At 31.3% G+C, this 22,763-nt stretch overlaps 3 protein-coding genes across 5 annotated transcripts in view; 2 read left to right on the top strand and 1 right to left on the bottom strand.

Annotated features, from left to right (window-relative positions):
* Window positions 1–461: 461 nt before the first annotated feature.
* Window positions 462–9,523, bottom strand: LOC124363883. Of its 3 annotated transcripts, none has more exons than XM_046819154.1 (6): window positions 9,315–9,523; window positions 4,820–4,901; window positions 3,637–3,808; window positions 3,363–3,456; window positions 2,785–2,961; window positions 462–661 (listed from the first exon to the last, which is right to left on the bottom strand). In XM_046819154.1, the coding sequence occupies exons 1-6, from the start codon at window positions 9,397–9,399 to the stop codon at window positions 513–515; spliced, it is 759 nt and encodes a 252-aa protein (XP_046675110.1). In that variant the 5' UTR covers window positions 9,400–9,523; the 3' UTR covers window positions 462–512. The 3 variants fall into 3 exon arrangements, with proteins under 3 accessions (XP_046675110.1, XP_046675112.1, XP_046675111.1); XM_046819156.1 differs by lacking the exon at window positions 9,315–9,523 and adding an exon at window positions 5,603–5,709; XM_046819155.1 differs by lacking the exon at window positions 9,315–9,523 and adding an exon at window positions 5,585–5,699.
* A 202-nt stretch (window positions 9,524–9,725) lies between these two features.
* LOC124362497 (uroporphyrinogen decarboxylase) lies at window positions 9,726–17,755 on the top strand. Its single transcript, XM_046817056.1, has 2 exons — window positions 9,726–10,048; window positions 16,620–17,755. Exon 2 carries the CDS (start codon window positions 16,631–16,633, stop codon window positions 17,693–17,695), a length of 1,065 nt encoding a protein of 354 aa, XP_046673012.1. The 5' UTR covers window positions 9,726–10,048; window positions 16,620–16,630; the 3' UTR covers window positions 17,696–17,755.
* A 585-nt stretch (window positions 17,756–18,340) lies between these two features.
* The window catches only part of LOC124362496, a 31,567-nt gene continuing 27,144 nt past the window's right edge, over window positions 18,341–22,763 (top strand). The window contains exon 1 of the mRNA XM_046817055.1: window positions 18,341–18,402. The gene's annotated coding sequence lies outside the window, so the exon portion shown is untranslated. The remainder of the gene's footprint in view (window positions 18,403–22,763) is intronic.

The following is a 22,763-nucleotide window of genomic DNA, read 5'->3' as shown; positions in this document are numbered from 1 at the left end:
CCTTCAACCGTAAGGCATTAGAAAATAAAAAAGAAAAACAACTTCTAAAAAAATCGTTGAAATATGTGAAAATATTCAAAGTTAGTAATCATCAATATTAGTTATATAAAAACATCTGTTCATTTATAGATATCAAGTTAGCTCCCATATTCCAATAGTAAATAGTTTTAGAAAACCATTCTCAAACAATACTAGCTCGAGCACTGCTAAAGACCTCTCATAGTTTTGTATTAAATTAAGTGAAAAGGTTAGGCTACCAATCCGTTTTTAATAATTATTTAAATTACACTATGTTTGTATTTAGGCCTACAATTTTGAAAGTGTGTAAATTCTTTTCAGAAGTTTAGAACAGAACACAAGTAGCCCACACAATCGTAGTTCTGAGAATTTTGACTAAGGCGATGTTTAAAAACTTCTACCATCTGTAATTGTAATTAATATAATAATAAATAACATAGGTATATATTGATAATAAATATGTTTACATCAGAATAGAGTTTGTTTTAGCTCATTTAGATACATGTTTCTCCGAGGCGTCGTCTACTGGAAGGTAAAGGTTCTCGATATTGTTGCATCGCTCGGATGTTAGACAATCCCATCTTGCTAATAGTATCTTGGTATTCGGTTCTGCCAATAAACTTGCCAACCTCATCTATTGGAACTGAAAACAATTATTCAACACATGTTAAAAATAAATGATTCATTTAATGTTATAGGACAATGTTGCATCAATATACTTTTAGTATGTGAATCTGATATAAGTCTTGAGCGATTAAACACGGTGTGTTTTCTTAAGAAGTCTTTACTGAAAAGTGTGAGAGAGATTGTGTAAGTAAATCTTAGATTATATTGGTAATCTCTCATACACAGTTTAAATTCTCTGAACAACTGAGTAATTACAAATATTGTTATACAAGCTTAGCAGATAATATGGAAATAATGCACGATTACCACAAATGACAAAGATTAATTAGATTAGAAGATATAGAAATATGTAAAGGCTGTTGTACATGTGAAAACAATATTTTAAATGGATGAATGCGCGCCAGAAACCATTCCGTTTATGGCAGGACCTTAATAATAGAAACACAAATAAAGGCAACTGATAAGGAGGAAGGTTCCTTGACCAGAAACATGTACGCGAACAAACCAACCAGTTTCGTGCACGAGGCTCAACTCGACCAGATATTGGAATCAGATTGAAATTGGGATGTGGAAGAGTTGCACCAAACACACACTCAGTTAGGCTTTAAAGAACATCAATATATAGGATCATCTCAAAATTTAAAGTAACAGTTTAGTGCAAAAATGCATTCAGGAGTCTTCAATTATTCACTCTGACCAGCCCTTTTGTCTACAAAGTAGTTATATACAGTGTAGTGTCAATTTAAAATTAGTTTGATACAAGGCAGAAACATACATCCGTTAAGATAAGGAGTAGGAACTATTAGCGCGTTCGACAACACCGATCTTCGTCTTTTGAAAATATGCTATCCCGCACTGGAGTGAAGTTTATCAATAGACAATACACATTGAACGAAATATGACAACAAAATAGACATTAAACGAACACAACCCCCTAGTTTAATTTAAAGCTCGTCTGAAACATCTATTGGTGTTAAACGTCTTTTATTTCTTGGAAGGGCCATTAAATGGTCGCTGGGAAAATGATTGGCATAGAAAACATTTTGGGTATGATACCGAATACGTCAGTTGATCATTGAGTGGAGGTCTATTTTTGTATCTAAGAATGGTTTAAGATGCTCATTATTATATTAAAAAAATCCGTATTATCATTTGCGATCCAACGGTGAATTATTATTTTTATGTTTTTATTCTATCCTGTTGTTTTTTATTTACAGCCATTATTTACTATAAAAAGGATTTTCTTCCACTAAAACATACAAAATCTACAAGTGTATTTACACTTTCGCGAAATTTATAGTATATAATTGCATCCTAATTGTCTTATTTTGTAAATAAGCAAGAAGTTAAAAATTATTTCTTCAGAGTGTATATTTTTTAATATTATTCAACTTGTTTATATATTGGTGATTATAGCAATGACACGGGATAGAAAAAAAGACAGTACGTTGTACTCTAAACTAAAAACATAAATGAAATCGACACGTTAAACGGATACAGCAAAAAGTTAACTATATAATATATTCACAAAAAGTGAGGTCCCGTTGTATAGAATTTAATATAAATTACCTAATAAGGAGACCAGGGATTGAACCTTTTTCACATTTCATTTCAATGCTGTAATTTACAAAGTGTATTCTGTACACAGCCATACATGATCAAGTCACACAGAACGGCAACATTTGAACGTTTGCCGTCCGAGGTCAAGCTGATCAATAGACTGCCTAGGAAATAAAACAATAGAATGACCCTAAACTATTCAAAGCTCGGATAAAACACCTCTTGGTGTCCAGGGCGTTCTACTCAATTGGCGAGTTTATAATAATAAGCCGCTGGGATGCAATTAAAAATTAATAGATCAATCATCTAGATCTGATGCAGAGTGTATAATTTGTGAAAGAGTGAAAGCCATTTGAGTTAATTAAAGAAATTTGTCTGCGTGAGTAAGTGAATGGTAGTTATTTGTAAAAGTTTGATGCAATGACTTCTGTATAAAGAAACATAACATGCTGACGTTTGTATGCAATTGTGAAAATTATTACAACAAGATGTATAATTATTATAAATAAGTAGTGTTTCTATCTTACAACCAAAGTATCACATGAATATAAAAGCAAATTGCTATCTACTCTTACAAACCTGCTGTGAAATCAATTGGACGAGGAGAAGAAACTTGAGGTTTCTCTATGGCATTGTAACGGAAACTATTAGGATCACGGTAACCATTGTTCAGACCAGTCTTGATCATGGGCACAGGAACAGCCACAGGGTCAAACCGGTCTACTTGGAGCGATCGGTAGTCTATGTGATGCGATCCTATTACAGAGAGATATTATTTAAGACTTGTGGACTTCACCTTGAAGACAAGTATTGCATATCCAGGAGGAGGATATTAATCGCTCTTGACTATCAATTCATTATAGTTATGATTAGAACCAAAGGTATTTGCAGTCAATAACAATGAAACTAATGTTATGTTGTCATATTTAAATCGTATATTATTAGCAGTTACTTAATTAACTCCGCAGATTTCACATAAATATATAGTCAACTAGATTAATGGAGGGGGTAATTTATTCATTATTTGAAATAAACAAATTACTGTATATTATAGGGTTTAATTTATAATAGCTATTGTTATATATTGGGTATGTAAGGTTTACATTCATACAAAATAAATATTACAATTTGTATTACAAGTGTTTATACATACCAACCTTTTCCGTCGTAACTAATCTGGTATATGGATTTCATTTTGTCATCAATATCACCACATGGATGGTGAAGTATAGCGTTGTCTAACAGCTTTCGCTAAAAATATAAATAATTTAAATTAAAAATTAAAAATATTGTAAACAATAAAATTATGAACAAATTTGTGCTTTCACTTTAAAAAAAATATGTAACTTATATAACCTGTTTTTCTGACAAAACAATACTTTCCGTAAATAGTTTTAGTTTGGTATTAATCTGCAAAAAAGTAGCCTATACCTCTTCTCGGACATCAAGTAATTTTTCCATAAGGCAGTCTTCGGTCTCCTTTAGATACTTAGCTCGTTCAAAATGAGGAGTCCAATCATGACGGTCGCAGGAGCAGACTCCTGGCGCCGGCCGCACCTCTAACACTCCTGGCGGTTTGGTGACTTCCGGTGGACGATCAGGTCTATATATGCATATAAAGTTACTAACAGTTTTTATTTTAGTGGATTTATACAAATTGGGAATTTAATTTCGCTTATGTAAGGACGTAAGGAGACCAAACACCTGGATCGTTAATACCAAAAACGACCCCTTCAGCTTCATAAGAAACAAAAAGTTTCTGAGGATTGTTGACATAAAGCACTAACCCTCCAGTAGAAATTAAAAGGTTATGAGGATCAGATGCTGAACGGTCATCATACGGCAACAAATCAGTTAGCACTTTAGTGTTCTTACCCACACTACTCAAGCCCTCAGCAGTAGCTGATCCTCCATCTTCAAGTTCAGCTCGCTCTTGTTTTAAAAATTTAACTAGCGCACCCCGTTGTGATTTTAAAAACTTTTCATGTTTGTCCTTTTTGTTCTATTTTCATAATTACTTTCAAATTTTTTAAAATTGTATCTCCTCCAGATATAATTTAAATCCGTGAAATACATTAAAAAAATAATCAACATTTTGGAAAACCATTTCCAGCAGCCATGAGCTAATCCCCTAAGAAAGAAATCGATCCACAGTTACCGCTATCTATGTATTTACTGCCATGTAATTTATCAAGTTATGAAAAATATAATCTGGGAAAGAAATTATCATTTCATACTTTTAACCCTCTCTTTTCGATCTCCACCACAATTAACGCGGATGGTCGATTTTATTTTTAGAAAGAGTCTCTATATCGATCTCAAGAAAACCCAGGTTGTGTGCTCGCACAATGCACAATAATTCTCGACTTCTAGACTATTTAGCTATTTTAGTCTACAACAAATTAAAATTAGGAACACTCCATTATTATTATTTCCCCGAAATTAAAAATATTCCAGGAAACTTTTCAAAATTTTCTTCTCATGAGAACATTTCTTGGACTTAAACGAATATTTGAAAAATAGTAGCCAGTTTAGTACAGCCGACTGAGTTTTGCGCTTAGTAACACACTTAGTAATTCATTTTTATTTGTATTCTCCACAATATGGTATTTACCTTTCTATTATAACTTCTCCCGTAGGATTTCCATAGTCAGTGTGGTAGGTTGTCATAAATGGATCCATTTTCAAGAATTCGTCTATAACAATGAAATATTAATTATTAAATTATATTAATACTAATTTCAAAATTAAATATTTTAGGCCATTAAAACCCTGTGACAAGGATTAAATTAAAATAGTATGTATATATATATAGTCCTATTATATACTGTATAGTTCATTTAAACTGCTTTAATTCATAAGCCTTCTTTTTTTTCCTAAAGTAATGTGAAAATACTAAATTAAATAATCAAAATAAACACTTAAAACTATTTTGTAAAACATCTTATATTATTGATCTAGATCCACAATATAAATCAATGTTTACACTAATTGTTGTACATAAAATATTCATTAGTTTAAATATTATAAACTTATATACGTGGTTATGACAAATAAGTTTACTGATTTGTATTGCAAGCAATAATTACATGTAAATTGATAATCGACATAATTTCCTAATTATTAATCATTATTTAGTCTTAATTTATAAAATGCTGAATGATAAAAATTGATCTTGTTCCAATAAAAAGTACAAATTTTAGTAGAAAAGATTGCAACGTTTTTAACGAATAGTGAGTCAACTCTCAATTACTTACTTACCGTTAAAAATAATAACAAACTACAAAAATGTATTCTGGGTTTAGTCGTTGTGAAGAATTCTACTATTCATCAACGATATTTTCATGATAGATTAGCTAATTATATATGTTATTCATACCTGTGTATATAACTATACCTGTGGAATAGTTATGTTGTGTTTTTCAAAATTAAATTATTTTGAATTTTTAACTGGAATTTAAATTATATAAAGTGACTGAAAATGTTGATGTAAGTAATAATAAAAGTAAAATATCCATGGAAATAAATCTCAGTTTCTTTATTACAGTAAAACACAATGTTTATGATAAAGAAAATATCAATATTTACAGTTAACAAATTATTATTGTTTATTACAATTTAACTATAAACAATACTACTATAAGGTCTTGTAACATTCATGATAATGTACTTCGTAATATACTCATTTTCTTATTTGCTTCAAACCAATCCTGTATATTATAATATAATATGTGTGGAACATTCATTAATTATCTGTTCTAATTAGTTACCGTACATAATTTACTATTCAAAATTGTAATCGGCATTTTAATATATCGTCCTTTTTATCAAAGAACATCATTCCCCTCCTGACTTTCACCAGCAGCAGCAGAAAATTATCGTGTTAGCTAATTTTTTGGGTTCAATATCAACAAATTCCGTAGTATCAGTGTTTTTGAACAGATAACTCAAATTATACTAGTCAACAGTTGCCATGGTTGTTTTAATTCCCCTTTGAACACGAATACATCCGTTATTCAAACTTGAAACATCCAAACATTTTGGACTTATAAAAAGTAATTCTTAAAACTTGTAATTTTAAAACTTTATAAACAATTAATCCCCAGAAACATTCCATAAATTTCAAATTCGTGTTTTAAGAATTATCCTAGTTTGAAAACTATTTTTTGTTTGTCACCAGTTTAATCAACCACTTCCTGAGTACATATTGCTCTTGTTCTATTTTCCACTTTTAAATTTGTTTAATATTTTAAATGGCTTTGACCCTACTTCTCTGTGTTTCCCTCTTGTAATCAAATTGTTTCCATTTTTAATGTTTGTAAATTTAATAAAATACGTTAATATCAATCTTTTAATGTATCAGAATCAGACTTATATCTTTATTAAACAAGTAGGCCTAATAGCATTATAATATAAGTTTAAAGTGTTTATATTAAGTTTTAAGAAAAGTATGAAACTAAACATTCCAAGCGTTTCGAGAGGTAATAGCTTTGAGTATGTATCAGTCTATGAGAAGATGGACTGTTAACATCCAATGGTGAAATCTGTGCCAATTGAAACGTTGTGGTTGTGTGCTACGTAGCGGGAAACAGAGGACACAGCGATTAGTAACTACAAAAACTATTTACGCTTTGTAGAGTAAACTCTGACAATAATAAAAGTACTAAAAATTTTAAATTTAATAAAAAATAGGTAAACGGTATAAGATTATAATGGGTTTAAACTCTGAACAAAATATTTAGTATAGTAGCGCAATCCGTGCTCTGTGGCCGATTCTCCTTTAATACATTATGCACGTCCTCGTGAGCCGCTGGCCTCTGCGAGGATTTTATCAAGCAGAATAAAGGGAGAGTCGATACACTATAAAGCCGATGGTACTGATAAAGAGTGTAGCGTTGACACGCAGGACTTAAACCCTCGCTATACCTATAACTCACACCGAGATCCAAAGTCTAGGCTAGGCCATCGACACTTTCAAAACAGAACATAGATTTTAAATATCAACTAGCTTTACCAACAAAATTCTTGCTACAAAACCACCATATAGATGGAAGGTCCATTTTCTGGAAAGTATAGTGTAGTGCAAACAACATCGATTGTAATACGTAAGGTTTACTATAGTCAGTGACGACTGAAATCATTTAGTAGTAGTAGTAGGCAGAAAATAATAAAATTATTTTGTACATTCTGGTTAATATTCGAGATAGTAGTATTTAAATTAAATTAACAATATAGTGAATATGTACATGTAGGATACTTTCTTGAAAATTAACAAACCTTTCATTACAATAATGAACAAGCAACGTCATTGATCTATATTACATCCCACGGTGACGTATACGCGTCTTAGCCGCACTCCCTTCCCACGGGCGTATTTACGCGGTCGAGCGCAGCTTACATTTGCCGTGCCTTCTGTATTATTGAATAAAAAAGATAGTTACTTTGGGTAGTTTACTTGGTACCACTTTGATCAGAATATAAACTGTTCTTGCATGGGATATATTCTGTTATGTTCTCATGGCAGCTGCATCTCTGCAACGCTTGATAAAACTCAGCTATTATTTATGGAATCTGCTAACGTGATGAATGGGCAGTTGTGTTGTTATTCATTGTTTGTTTGTAAATAATAATGGTTGGGTGTTAATTCTTTCTTGTTAGTTGAAAGGGTATTTTTTTAGATGTAAGTACTGATTGAAAAAATGTTTTAGTATCATAAACAGCGGAGTTTATATAAAATAGATATAAATTTATATATTATAAATAAATTTATAGGATTTTGGACATTTTCCATCGATATATGTTACAAAATATATTAAAATTACGTTTCGAGGATTGAAATCTCAAAGAGTATCCCACTTTTGCCCGTACTAGCGTGAACTTGCTCTTGAATTCTTGGCTCGTGACCTGTATCCTGTGCAGTCTGGGTTCATTTTCTCCCGTCTGGACTCCAAGCAGTTTTAGGGCGGGACGCGTGTTAGTGCTTCTGACTTATGTGAAGTGACAATGGCTGGGTTCATTTTCTCGTACTATTGAATTCAGGTACTATCTCGAGGGATGTTTTCCATTTCTCGCCAGATATGCGGACCACAGAAGCCCGCACTGATGGCCATGGACATTTCCGATTGTTACTTTCCCAACTTTAGATCACTAACTAGATCACCCAACGCGATATGACGTCAGAAAAGTGGGACGATCTTTCGAAAAAAAAATCCTCGAGATAGTACCCAAATTCAATCTCAGATCATGTGAGCACTCGTAAAGGTTATATTTAATAACACATTTATTATAACCTAATCTTAAAAAAAATAGTGGCCTTCGGATAATACCAAAGTACCAAGATAATTTTAAAAGGAGATAGTCAATCTCACATTCCATTGATTTTAGACGTGTGTGTTTTTCACACTCTAATTTACACTTGGTAGAAGGCATTAAAAATAAAATTATTTTAATTTCTCTCCTGTCGAACATTGTACTACTAAATACATGCAAAGTTTCACTCCTGTCTCTTTTATAGTTTTTGAGTAAAGGGTACATAAGTTAACTTGGCGGAGATGGGGGTAATAAACGTAGCCTGCTCCTCTTAAATGTAATTTATGGCGTTCTTAAAATGATTTATTTACAATGCCAAAATTGTTTATATTTGTTATTACCTTTTGTAAACTACGCGTTTACCCATGTAATTACTACACAGATAGTAAATTAGCTGCACATGCTTAATTTCACAGGTACTATTTATACTGTATGGCTATAAATTAAAGTCTAACCAAAAACAATTTTTCATTTATAGTGAAATGTCAAGTAATCAGTCACAAAAATTAAAATCTTTGTAATCAGAACAAGAACAAGATGAATTTGAATTTGGCGCTATGTGGTAGACAATGGAAATCAGGATCATCAATTTCTGGTATGCTAGGAAGAGTAACATAACCCGAGAGCGCATAATGAAATTTTAGAACCGACTTTTAACTATATTATCAATATATATGGCTCAAGTGGAAAAAGTACAATATTCAGTTGTTAATAATGATTGCAATACAATTCTGTATATTGTTACTGTGCATTAAAATAATGTGTTATTATTATTAATAGCTCAATATAATAACACAAACCTGAAACGAGTATTACGCCTGCAGAGTCATCCATACTTGCTTTATAAAATAAATTTCTAAAATAAAATGTCCTGGCGCTTTTCATCTTATCATATAAAAACCCTACACTCTAGGTTGTGCAGTATTTTATTATTTACTAGAAGTGAATAAAACAGTTTGCCACAAGGATCAATTGTTAAGGTTTAGTTAATTTTCAAGCTAATTTTACTACACACTATTATAGTATAATACTTAAGAGTTCATCCCAGCTTTAAGAAAACACACACACACACACACACACACACACACACACACACACACACAAAACAGACAATCAGCTGTTTTCTTATTTTCACGTGTTCCTCATGATGGTTAATCAGTGTTGTAAGTTATATTTGAGTGATCAGCTGATACGATTGTATGTTCTCTCAATATTTCTTGTCTTCTTTCTATTGGACCATTTCTTTTAATCTGAATCTAATTCAGAATCTATTGAATAAATCTACCCAATCCCAACCCAATGCTGATTGCTGAATGCATCGTATCCATATTCAATGTTCAACAGGAGGTCTTCACCTTTGATTACTTTTTTCCTTTCTGTATTGTTATTTTGTTTTCTGTAGGTTATGTAAACGCATGATTAAAGAGTGAATGTTGTATTATTCATGGTGACGCAAGACATTTGATTATCGTCGTTTGTTGATTTTGGCTTGATACTGAAATAAACACTATACCTAACCTTATAAGCTTAGCAGGTAAATAACTAATCTAGTTTAATTGTTAATATTCAAATACATTTTTATTCCAGTTTGTTGTCTAAAGAACACTAGAACCTTTTAATGTTACTACATTAACCCTTCCTTATATTACTAGAGAAAGCCTACAAAATTATGTTGGTGTTTATATGATATGAAATATTTAAATTTTAAGGTGAATAAGAAAATAACATAGCCAATTTTATTCCCCGTTTCTTGAGGTGAAGTTTATATGAGGCTATTAGAACCATTCTAAAACTCAATCTGAACCATTTTTATATACAACTCTTAAAAGTTCAAGAGGAGGAGGCAATTTTTCAAATCTCTAGAACCTTCCTATCAAAAGTTATTGGGTACAAACAGATGGACAATGAGCTGATTTACTGTTTGGTCCTTAATAAGGAAAAGGCAGAGAGAGGATATGCAGAACCAGATTGTTATTGTTTACTATAATATTCGGCAGCCTATTTAATTTATCAAATAATATAATTAGTATATTCAGTTTGCAGTAAAAGTGGCCACCATGAAAATTAAATTGGGTAGACTTTAATAAGTGGCCGGCCTACACACTCGTCATTCGGTTGTTTTTATCGAATGGTTCGATGTTTTTATCTGAAGGAATAGGTCGATATTACAATTTATTTAACTTAGCATATGTTTTCAACTTATTAGTTATAGTAATTTTAAAAGCAATAAACCCCAAAAAGTAACTAATATTTTGAGTTTTTGAAAATGGCGATAAATATGAGGAATATATGTGAGGTATTTCTTACAAGTGATGAGATTTGTTTAAGTGGCTTCATCATATGGGTTTGGCTCCTGGTAACCCAAGGGGAGAAATTCTTTCCTCCATTTCACAAAAGCGGTTATTACTCATTGATATCTAGCAGGGGTGTTATAAATATTGTAAGGTTTCTTTGATATCTAAGTCTAGGCTATAGTTGGTTTTGTTGTTTTGTAATATCACTGTTAAATTTGTTTTTAAAATTGTAACGTATGAGATTCTTCTTGTTACGGTTATAACTCTTATTGTAGGCAGTTTTTACATATTGAAGAAGGATAATATATCGAACCATTCAATAAAACAACCGAATAACGAGTGTAGGCCGCTTATTAAAGTCTCCCCATTGAATCAACTATTGATTATAAATATCTAAACTATGAAATAACAACATTTGCCATATAGATATTAATAATTTCCAGCTGTTTTTATTACATAATACAATTTGTGAAGTGCCTGATGAATGAATTGTGTTTATAAAATGATTTTGTTGGTGCAGATGATTTAGTTATGTCCAAATTAACTACTATGGTTGATTATATTGATGGGTGTAATTAAATATCATTATAATATAATTTCAATTTTTAGAAACCGTTGTGTTTATCCTACTCTATCCATCATTAAATTAGTACTTTTTATAGTATAAAAACAGCCGAATTATACTGTACTTTGAAATACATATAACATAATTTGGCTTGACATGTTGGTTTCAGTAGTTTTAGACAATTATGAATATCCTTTTGCTACAGACAGGATGCTTAAAAGATGCAAACTTTAGATGAAAATTTCTTTTTAAGGTTACAAGAGGTTATGTTGAGTTACATAATATATCTAAAACAATAAAGACCGCTTTGTTATCCATCTATAATCAGCTGATTGTACATTTGTAGCCTGTAATCTAAATTTGAAGGCAAAAAGAAATTAAATATAAAGCTGTATCCAGTAAAGTAATATTATTTTGTTATCTACTTGACATAAAAATAAATGCATAAAATAAATTTTGAAATAATATGTATGTTTGATCAATTGTAACTGATTATCTTTTAGAAAATAAATGTGTCTACAATTTACTGTAAACATTTTTTTAAAGATTTTAGTTTTCTGCCTGTAAATTGGAGATTTTTTTTTTCTTTGTCTAAAAGGTGGTCTGGTTTAAATAACCATGAGACCTCGATGTACACTATTGTCCATTTGTTCATCATAGTTTTGATTGTTATAATACATATACCTAATCATCATCCATTCACATATATACACACATCACAGATATTATTTACAAAAAATATAACAGCACAAAGGTAAAAAATGGATTTTGTCTTCTCTGCCAGGGGCCAATCAAGTAGTATCCTCCTAACCCGAAAGGGTGGGCCACGGATAGAAGAACCCTGGGATTGGTTTCACATATATTTTTTAAAAAGTGTTAGTATTGTTTATATTTTTTATAGTCTTTTATTGATGGAAAATAAAAATTTATTTATTTCTATATAAATTTGGTGATCCTCCATGCTTATAATTTCTCTTAAGCCTGTAGAAAAATTTTGACTGAGTGTTTTGGTCTTTTTTAAACCATTTCTCTCTTTCACAATAATATTTCGGACATTTCATTAAAATGTGTTCTAGCGTTTCATCTGAACCTAATGTACAATTTAGGCATAGTGGAGTGAAATAACATTTAATTCTACGTAAGCAGGTGTTTACATTCGCATGGCCTAACCTAATTCTAACTATATTTACAATTTCATTTCTAGTATAGTTTGTTGCCTTAAACCATGGTTGCCTTGAAAAGACTTTTTTGACACTTATGCACCATTGTGCTTTGTTACTTGTATTAAGACTATTTGTCATTGTCCTTATATTCCTTGTATTCTGATACGATTTGAAATTTGCATCAACATTAATTATCCTTCAAAATAAAAAAAAGTATCTGGGTATTTATCATTTATGGCACTGTTGTATTTCTTTACATGCTTAATGGTTTTTCTTAAACTAATATAAAATGTGGGAAGTGCATTTTTATTGTTTTAATACATGCTGAAGTATTATATAAGAGTTAGTAACTGATTACAGTGATATTGTACCTGTATCTAGCGGAATACAGACACAAAGGTAAAGAATTTTGGCATTACCCAAGTTTTTAGCTGAATTTATTTTAGAGTAGTAGGCTTTCCTAACGCTCAACCAAACCCTATGGTTACATGCCATCATCGAACTCTGTCTTGTCTATATACTAATAAACTATTTCTATTTGGTTCTAAACATTTTCTGAAAGTTTGTGGTAACTATTACAGCCTAATATGTCTTGTGTTTTTAACCCATAAATGACTTAGCATATGATTAATATTTTAGGTGTATTTTGTTTTTTTTATACTTTTAACATGAAATAATAACAAATAAATTTACAAAACTGAGTATCGAAGGACCCAGCAGAACAAAAAAAGTCTTACCACCTATTCTTATTACATTTATTACTATTTCAAACAGTGGTGTAACTAAGGAAGAGTGGTGAGGGGAATAGAACTCTCTGTTTTTAAATAAGAACAGTACTTCAAAAACAGTTGTTCAGTTGTTTGTTTAAATTTGAATTTATTTATCAAATTTATTTGAATGTAGATTTATTTTATACCCTTGGTGTGGTATACTCTTCAATCACATTCACTCCCCCCTCCAAAGCCAAGTCCTAGTTACGCCTCTGAGTCACATATTACTCATTTTATTTACACTTTTGTTTTATTTTAACGATCTTCCCATTGCCATCATGGTTACCCAAAAGACCAATGTAAAATGTTTGCTTTACGCTCAGCCAAATCCTTTAGAGTGACATGCACTATCATCAAACTCGAAATTGCATATACAGAGATGCTTCATACACAATTTAAAGTCTATTAGTCAATTTGTTCTCAAGATATCAGGTGAACAGATGGACAGATGGACTTTAAAATTATTCCAATTTGTTAAAGGATAAGCTTTACTAATGAGTCAACTAGGCTGTTAGTTGGCCTTTATTTCTAATATAAAATATTGAATACTTGAACTAAAGCTTCAGTTTTAATAATGAAAAGTAGAAACTAAGGTGTAGCAACAGAGGGTGTTTACCGGTACTACTTTTATTGTAAAAACAGACTAACAATAATTATTTAAATATGTGTAGCAGATTTATTCAGTTTTTTTTTTTTTATTACATAGTTATGGAAGTTTGTGAATCTCCTCTAAATAATCAGTGTTCATTTCTAAAGCAATGTTTCCAAACTGTTTAGACTAGAGGGTGTTATAGGCATATTCACGTGCTAAGTCTCCATTCTAATTTCTGTTAGTGTTGTACCGATTCTGAAAAGTTAGTATCCATACATTTTCTAAGTTAAACTTATTCTGAGATTTGAATTAAAATTCAAAATACCTGGGTATTTCTGGACATTTTGTATTTTTCCTGATTTATAAATACCTGGATATTTTACAACCCTACATGTATTATATATTTTCTTTTCTAATAGTAATATGTTTGTCATATTTTATGTATTTCCAATTTCAACAAAAATAATTATACTAGCTTTTGAGTCCAAAAATGGATTTTTTATATTTTGATTATTTATTTTAGTTTTTTTAGTGAGTTGTTCAAAAACAAAATGACAGAAGACTGTAGCTTAATTTTATTTTTTTCATTATTTTACCTTACACTTCAGTATGTTTTCGGCCAAGTTATGTGTAAGTGACAAACAGTATTGTTAATGAATTAAAAAGAAATGTATGCTTGCATTCTCTCAAAAATCTGCCTGCCATAGAGCAATTTTTAAGATTGCCACTCTACATGGTTAATTTTAAATAGGCCCAGTCCTCATATTATTCATAACAATTACAACTTTATTTAAATTGGCTAAATCAATTGTTTGGTAAACTTAATTTTTATCCTCAACGAGATTTGACATTATAAGATTTTGCAAAATTTATGAACATTCTATGTAAATAAATGACCAACTAGAATTGAAGAATGTGACTAAACATGTGACTAAACATGTCACTAAATATGTGACTAAACACCCAGATTATTAAAAATCAGATTTGAAAATCTAGTTTTCAAAAACAATACAAATTAGAAAGTTCTTAAATTAATTTTCCTAAGTGTAAATATATCATTGTTGATAATGTGACATTATTAAACTGAAGAGAACAGAATGACTGTCACTTCTCACAACCGCTATAAAGCAACACTTATGTGATCTAATCATTGCATCTAGCAGAAGATCGACGAGGGAACACATTACATCTCTTTCAACTTGTTAAATTATGTAATAGTATCGTTATATCATGTTCAAGAACTATCAGGCCTATGGACTTTGTTGGATTAGCTAAGTGGTTAGAGTCTTCACTTATCACCCATGAGAGATCTGGGTTTGAATCCCGGTTGGGCATGACATATCATTACATTACATAATTCGATTACTAATTCCAGGTTAGAGTTTCCTTTTTTCAACCATTGAAAAAATTGGTATTTTGGTATTAGTCAGAGATCACTCTGCCCTTATTTACTACTTATTATTACACAATATATTTTGGTTTAGATTAGGTTATTATAAATATTGAAGTACTAGTATCAAAGTTAAAGTTAATCTGTACTAGTGCTTATGTGATCTGAGCTTTAATTTGGGTCCTACCTTGGAGGATGTTTTTCATTTTTCGCCAGAAGTGCAGGGTGGTGTTGATGGTGCCCATATAGCCTAATAATTAATATTAGATGAGAACAGAGTGGCCTCTGAGTATACCAAAGTAACAAAAATGTTGGTTACAATACATCTATGGAATTACATAAGCAAATAAGTGTAAAATTGTGTTTTCATGGATTATTCAGATTTATATATTTATGCTGCAGTAAAGAAAATTCCCTAATGTGACCAAGTCAAGATGAGATGAGGATTAAATGTATTATTTTTAACTGTGAATTTAATCACTTGAATTGCTGCCCATTATTTCAACTTTACTATCTTACTTTACTCATCCTGAACAAAATTGTATCTGATTTTAGGTAGTACCCGCAACAAGCAACATCGCCCTTGGCAGTGTGGCGGTTTGCTTGTTTAAATGATCATGTGCCAGGCCGCGGTAAATTAATAAAATCTGTGTTAAAAATCAAAAGTTTTATAAAGTTGTTTACAAAATTAAACGTTCAAGATAATGACTTTAAGAGCTCCATTATTTTACCAATGTCGGATTTTTTGAATTGCTTGAACAATAACAAAAGTTAGAATAATAATTTAATAAAAACTTTTGTTATATAATCCTAAAATTACATTCTCAAAAACAGTCAGTCAGTTTGGTCTCAACCGACTCATATTTGGTCTTAATTGATCATAAGTTCCAAGATGTATTATCAAGGTTGCGATTTGTTTGAAAAGCACAAAAAACAGTACTTTTTTGTTCGTACCGACATAAAAACTGGAAGTTATTGTTTGTAAATAATTTGCTTTGTATGTTTGAAAGCAGGAATAAACAAGCTAACATGTTTAATGTAAAAATATTGTTATTAGAACACTGCTAGTTAGTTTGTTTGCAAATAATTTTCCAAATTTAACTTCGCATAAGTGTATTTGATAAAAAGGTAACATTTCTAACATTAAACTTTCTTCTCAGTTGAAATGTTTTTCCAAAGTATAAAATTTGAAAAATTGAACTAGTTAAAAGTTAAAAGTACAGTTTTATGTGTTTTAAATTTGTGCACTAAAGAAGATTGGACATTAAAACCATAAGAGTAATTTTTGTATTATATTGGCCATCTGTAATGAATAAATTTCTTGATTTCAGAAGCAGGGAATATGTCAACAAGTTTCCCACCATTGAAGAATGACAGGTTGTTACGAGCAGCTCGAGGTGAGGAGGTGGACAGAGTGCCAGTGTGGGTCATGAGACAAGCAGGCCGTTATCTCCCAGAGTTCCGGGCAGTCAGAGCCCAGCATGACTTCTTCACCATCTGTCAGACACCTGAACTTGCTGCCGAAGTCACACTGCAACCTATTCGCAGATTTGAATTAGATGCAGCAATAATATTTTCTGACATTTTAGTAATACCTCAAGCTTTAGGCATGTCTGTAGAGATGAAAGAAGGAGTGGGCCCTGTACTACCTAAACCTCTTGTGAAACCAAGTGATATTGATTCCTTGGTTACTCCTGTTGATGTTCGTGTAAAACTCGGGTATGTTGCTGAAGCTATAACTTTAACAAGACATAAACTGGAAGGAAAAGTTCCACTTATAGGATTCTCAGGTGCTCCTTTCACTCTTATGGGTTACATGATTGAAGGTGGAGGTTCTAAAACGTTGTCTAAAGTTAAAGCTTGGTTGTACCGCTATCCAGAAGACAGTATAAGACTTCTGAAGATCTTATCGGATGTAATAGTAGATTACCTAGTTGAACAGGCAGCCGCTGGAGCTCAGTTACTGCAAGTGTTTGAGTCTAGTGCTGAATATTTGGGACCAGAGCTGTTTAAAAGATTTGCACTGCCTTTCCTAATAGATATCTGTGAGAGAGTGAAATTCAACATTCAAGAACGTAAGATTGGAGACATTCCAATGACAGTGTTCGCTAAGGGAGCTCACTACGCTATCAAAGATTTGGCAAACAGCTGCTATGATGTGGTTGGACTGGACTGGACAATCGATCCAGAGATTGCCCGTAAACAGGTTGGCTTAAACATTACTCTTCAGGGCAACTTAGATCCTTGTGCACTCTATGCTCCTCCTGATGAGATTGCCAGATTAGCTCAGACAATGTTGGAGAAATTTGGCAAGGATAGATACATTGCCAATCTTGGCCATGGAATATATCCAGATGTTAATCCTGATCATCTTAAAGCATTTATTGATGCTATCCATGAGCTTTGAAAAGCCAGCATTTATATCATGTTGGTTTTATACTGTGTTATTATACATTTTGTTACTGAAGTGTGTTCTCCTTTCCCCGTCCTATGAATAATGAAGCCTACACAATATGATCTAAGACTTATGCATGAACTGAAATGAGCATAAAGAGTTGAAAGAATAAAACAAGAGGTGATGTTAGCTATTAATATTATAATTTCAGTTTCAAATTTATAATAATTTAATGTAGATCAGGATTTTATATAACCTCTAAGTTTTGAAAACAGTTGCTTTTTAAAGTGGTTAGACTAGCTCAAAAGTCACTTGCATTATTGTTTCATGTGTACCTTAAATATTCAGGATTTTTTCCAAGAGAGATAATGAGATTTAAAAAAATCCTATTTCCGACATAATAACTCAGAAATGAAAGAATTTACCAATTTTGAACACTAAATTGGTGTTGAGTGTCACCATGAATATATTATATTTTCAAATAAGAATTTCACTTTAATAATTATTTTGAAAATAAAAAATGTTCAATATTTTAAACATTGACATTATGAAAAATATAAATAAAATTATAGGACACAGGTGAATATGCTTTTTGAAAAGTCAAGCCTTAATATAAAATCTGATGATCAGAGGTATAACAGAAGGGGCTGATGGAAGGACGAAGAAGAAGAATGGAGAGATGGAAAGGATTTGAAGGGAGAATGAAAACACATTTTAAGGTAAGTAATTTATATTTAAAATTATTGTATTTTTAAGCTTAAATAAAGGATAATTATGTGTTTTTAACCATATAAATTACTATTAAATAGGATTTTACTAAATAACACACTGTTACAAATGTGCCTTAATCCTATAACAGTTGGAAAGACTCTTGAGACATCTTTAGACTAATTATTTAATTTCATTGTTAGTTTACATGATATGATTGTATTGTTACCAATCGATGTAGTAGACTAATCTATATATTTTGTGTCTGTAGATGTGATGTAATGACTGTAGTTAATAATTTTCAAACTTCAAGTGCTAATCATAAAACAAGTTTTTAATAAATTAAATTTAACATGATTAAATTTAGCAATATGGTTAAAACATGCAGTTGTAACTCAATACAAAGAACTGTAAAGAACATAAATAATGAATAGACACATGAATTAATTTTGACAGCCTGCTGATATTTCGATATTAACACTACAGTGTAAAACCTCAGTCAATCAGAAAAATGGTACATGACTAGAGCTCTTTTCAGTATGGTACCCAAATAGCACCCATAACCTAAGAAGGTATGAATCATAGCTTTGATCACCCTATAAATGAGTTAACTGGGCCTGAAGTAGAGGCAGTCATGTAGAATACTACTAAGTAGAAGTATTATGCCACTTAGATGGTTCAAAAACTTACAGAAAAATTACAACACAATAATAATTCATTCTGAAAGAGCTGTGTCTTTATGTCAAAATACCATGGGTACCACCTCAAAGGGGCAAGAGGGTGCTGGTAAATGGGTCAATCAATAAAATTGATTATTTAACAACAGATCAATAGAAACCATTATTAATGTGTAGTAAGGAACTAAAATTATAATACAAACTGTTTATTCAAGAATCTTTATTGTTGTCCCACTTAAAAGTATTAAACAATGTCAGAGCTGGTATGAGTTAGGCCACATCAATTGTCACATTTCTTATAACTAATTTAAATTCCTTTAAACCAGTTTAAAATTCAACATTTACAACTAATTAAAATTCCTTAAAACTAGTTTAAAATTCAACATTCAATGTTATTAAAATCACTTAAATAAACTTCCTCAACTGAATAAAAAGGCTTTCACTTTTAGCCACTTAATTAACATATTCTTTAAAGTTCTTAGTGCTCATTGTTTTGGCGTTGAGAGGTAACTTATTAAATAGTTTTGTACCAATGTAGATATAGCTATGTTGGGATTTGCTCAGCCTAGTATATTTCACATCAAATTAAGTTTATAGATCTGGTATATTATAAGAATGTACAGAGTTTCTTAGGCTAATACGAAGTCAGATTTTCCTTGATAAAAACCAGGCTTTGCAAAATGTAAATACTTGGCAGCGTTAGTATGCCTAGCTCTATAAAAAAAGGTTTACAAGAATCTGTTTCACCTTATGTTCACAAGGCATCGAATAGCTTTTTTTGACATTTAAATACTTCCTTTGCACCAGCAGAGTTGCCCCTAAAGAATAGTGCCATACAAAAGGTGAGAGTGAAAAGAGGAAAAGTAGGCATTGATAAGTATACTAGGACTTGTACATAACTTGAGTTTCTTTAAACAAAAGATAACTCTAGAAAGGCAAGAGCAGAGTGAGTTGGTAATGAACACCCCCAAGTAAGGCTAGAATCTAGATTAATTCCTAGAAGTTTCACAGATTTATTTTCAGAGCCTTTAGGTCTACTACTTAAACTAAATACAATGTTTTCTGTCTTTTCTTGGTTAACCTTTAATTTGTTTGCATGAAACCATATGTGGGATCTTTTCTTTCATGTAATTCAAAATTACATTATTCAGGTTACGATCTTTACCTGATGTTAACAGAGTTGTGTCGTCTGCATAGAGTATGGTTTTGTTAGGCACAAAGGTAGGCAAGTCATTTACAAAAAACAGTAAACAAGAAGGGGCCCAGGACGGAGCCCTGAGGCACTCCACAAAGTAATATGCTTAAGACTAGACAGGTCTGCGCCCACCCTCACATACTGCAAACGATCAGTCAGATAAGAAATGAACAGAGACAGTTCCTTGTGCTCAACACCATAGTAACTTAGCTTTTCTATGAGTTCATTATGAGGTACCATATCGAATGCTTTACTTAAGTCTAAAAGTAGTGCACAGGCTTCTTCCTTGTTTTCAAATACTTTCTAATACATGAGATACAACATTTTCCACTGCCTTAACAGTTGTCAAGTTATTCCTGAATCCGTATGAGCAGGTGTAAAACAAGTGGTTATGCTCAAAAAAATTCACAATTTGCTTTTTCATAATACTTTCAATTATTTTAGATATAACAGCCACAAGGGCGATTGGACGATAATTGCTTACATTTGACCTATCTCCTTTCTTGTGGAATAGGAACAGTGACAGTAACTTTTAGACATTGAGGGTAATGCCTATGCTAAGAATAAAAATTAATTAAATACGTTTATGGACAGGATATGTTTTCAATAATTTTTTTTTGTGCTAATGAATGTTTCCTCTGTTAATAAGGTTGATGTAAATTTAACTAGTAGTGGTTTTAATAATTTTTTTCGTAAGTAAAGTTGAGTCTATTGTCCAAGAGTGCCTCAGCAAATACATGATATGTCATTACTATCTTGATAAGTTAAGATTAACAAGTGTCATTAAAGGTAATAATGTAAAATTCAACTTTTTTCATTTGGCTGTGTTAGTGTTGAACAGGTTCATAAAGCTATTTTATCTTTGAGTAATAGTTCATGTTTGGATGTATACAATCTCAGCTCTCATGTTTTAAAATTGGCATCACCATTTATTGTGAAATTTTGTCATACTTGTTTAATATCTGTATTGAAGGGTGTATTGTCCCACAATGTCTTAAGTTAGTGAAGGTTGTTCCCTTGCATAAGAAGGGCTCTCAAACAGGTGACTATGTTAATTATCGTCCCGTGTCAATAGTACCTGTTGTATCTTAAGGTTTTTGAAGTTCTTTTAAATAAACCAAGTAATTAAGTATTTTGAACATAATAATCTTTTTTCCAATAGTCAGTATGGCTTTAGACCAGGGAAGAGATACCAGTATGGCGTTTAGTCGATTATGTGAAGGAGTGTACAATTAATGTAGACGCAAGAAAATTTGTGGTTGGTAGTTTTTACGGATATGTCGAAGGCCTTTGACACTATTGATCATGTGATACTTTTAAATAAACTCAAATTTTATGGATTTGATGAAAAGTCTGTTAAACTTATTCATTCATATTTATCTGATAGGTTTCAATCAGTGTTTTATAATGGTGGCTTCTCTCAATACTTGGAAGTAATTACAGGTGTGCCACAAGGGTCAATATTAGGACCAACTATGTTTATTGTTTATATTAATGACTTGCCCTCTGCCCTTAATAATGTTTGTGTATCATCTTTTATGTATGCAGATGACTTAGCAATACAAATTAGTTGTTCAAATATAAATCTAGTAAATCAAATAATGTCTCATTTTAACTCTGTAGCTGAGGATTGGACTGCGGCCCAATGGTTTATGTCTAAATAAAGATAAAACTCAATGTATTAAAATTTAGTTTGAGTAACTCTATTGATTTCAATGATGTTAAGTTTTTGGGTGTGTTGTTGCAGTCAAATATTAAATGGGAGGCTCATATTGTAAATGTCTGTAATAAGATTTCTAAAGGTACCTTTATGATTAAAAAGACTGAAACAATATGTAACTCTAGATGTATTATTGTCAGTATATTATGCATACATACAAAGTCATTTATCTTATGGAATCATTGTTTGGGGCTGTGATAGTAATATAAAAAAACTTTTAATCTTGCAAAAGAGAGTTTTAAGAATTATGTGCAATGCTAGCTGTAGGACTCACTGTAAGCCTTTATTTAAAGATTTAGGTATTCTGACTGTTTACATCATTGTATATACTACAGTTATTTATTGTAATGTTAGGATAAATTTAAATGTTTTACCTACAAATAGTTCAATTCATGATCATGATACTAGACAAAGAAACTTGCTTAGAATCAGGCAATGCAATTACCAAGCAACCATTAAATCAACATATGAAATGGGGATTAAAATTTATAATATGTTACCTAGGGAAATTAAATGCTTAGATGACAATAAATTTAAAATTAAGCTTAAGTCATTGTTGATTGAATTAAGTATCTATGATGTAAAAGAGTTCATTTTTATATTGTACTAATTATTAAATACATTTATTAGTATCACTATTTAAATATTGACGATGTCATACATGTATACAATGTGTTTATGGCAATAAAGAATTTGACTTTGACTTTGACTTAGCACAAAAATTCGAGAGGCCAAAGACGTCCTCAGATTTAGAATTGCTTAGCTTATATTTACAGTATT

Source organism: Homalodisca vitripennis, chromosome 5, assembly GCF_021130785.1.
Source record: "Homalodisca vitripennis isolate AUS2020 chromosome 5, UT_GWSS_2.1, whole genome shotgun sequence".
Lineage (NCBI taxonomy): Eukaryota > Metazoa > Arthropoda > Insecta > Hemiptera > Cicadellidae > Homalodisca > Homalodisca vitripennis.
The sequence above is the reverse complement of the archived record's forward strand: the minus strand, read 5'-3'. Positions and strand labels throughout refer to the sequence as shown.

Bases quoted from the DNA above. Each gene is read 5' to 3' on its own strand.
- LOC124363883 (XM_046819154.1), bottom strand. From the start codon at position 9,399: ATGAAAAGCGCCAGGACATTTTATTTTAGAAATTTATTTTATAAAGCA. The intron at 4,902-9,314 runs GTTTGTGTTATT...TCATTGTTATAG, and splicing joins AGGCGTAATACTCGTTTCAG to ACGAATTCTTGAAAATGGAT. The intron at 662-2,784 runs GTTTGTAAGAGT...AATTGTTTTCAG, and splicing joins TCCAATTGATTTCACAGCAG to TTCCAATAGATGAGGTTGGC.
- LOC124362497 (XM_046817056.1), top strand. From the start codon at position 16,631: ATGTCAACAAGTTTCCCACCATTGAAGAATGACAGGTTGTTACGAGCA.